The sequence below is a fragment of the Otolemur garnettii genome, unplaced genomic scaffold, assembly GCF_000181295.1.
Source record: "Otolemur garnettii isolate 467f Iridium unplaced genomic scaffold, OtoGar3 scaffold00058, whole genome shotgun sequence".
NCBI lineage: Eukaryota > Metazoa > Chordata > Mammalia > Primates > Galagidae > Otolemur > Otolemur garnettii.
The window spans coordinates 8,100,071-8,100,429 of record NW_003852453.1 but is presented as its reverse complement, the minus strand read 5'-3'; the positions used below and the strand labels follow the sequence as shown (position 1 = coordinate 8,100,429).

Sequence of the window (359 nt, the reverse complement as noted above, 5' to 3'; positions counted from 1 at the left end):
TTTCCCACACACTCACATACCATAGAACCAGGAGACGCCAATGGCTTCCATGAGGACAGCAAACAGGATGGAGGTGCCCGCCGCGAAGGTGTCCAGTAGAGTCAGCACATAAATTCCACCCTGGGACAGGCAGAGAAAAAGCCTGAGGCCTCGTTGGGTAGCAGTGGGCGTCAACTGCTGCGCCTGTCAACTCTTACCTGTCCTCTGTCCCACTTGCCCAGAACCCTGTTTGAAAACACAGGTGACAGGATTGAGGGAGCTGTTATATTGACGCGATGGGAGTTACTGGGTCTGAGATGGGCGTTCCAACCAGCAAAGAGTGAGATAGTTTGTTTGTTTGTTTGTTTTTTGCAGTTTTT

The 359-nt window shown here is 51.0% G+C and overlaps 1 protein-coding gene across 1 annotated transcript in view; it reads right to left on the bottom strand.

Annotated features, from left to right (window-relative positions):
- SLC6A2 (solute carrier family 6 member 2) overlaps positions 1 to 359 on the bottom strand; it is a 42,834-nt gene that overhangs the window by 3,806 nt on the left and 38,669 nt on the right. Inside the window, exon 11 of the mRNA XM_003792547.1 lies at positions 21 to 120. Within this exon, the coding sequence (XP_003792595.1) occupies positions 21 to 120 (100 nt within the window). The remainder of the gene's footprint in view (positions 1 to 20; positions 121 to 359) is intronic.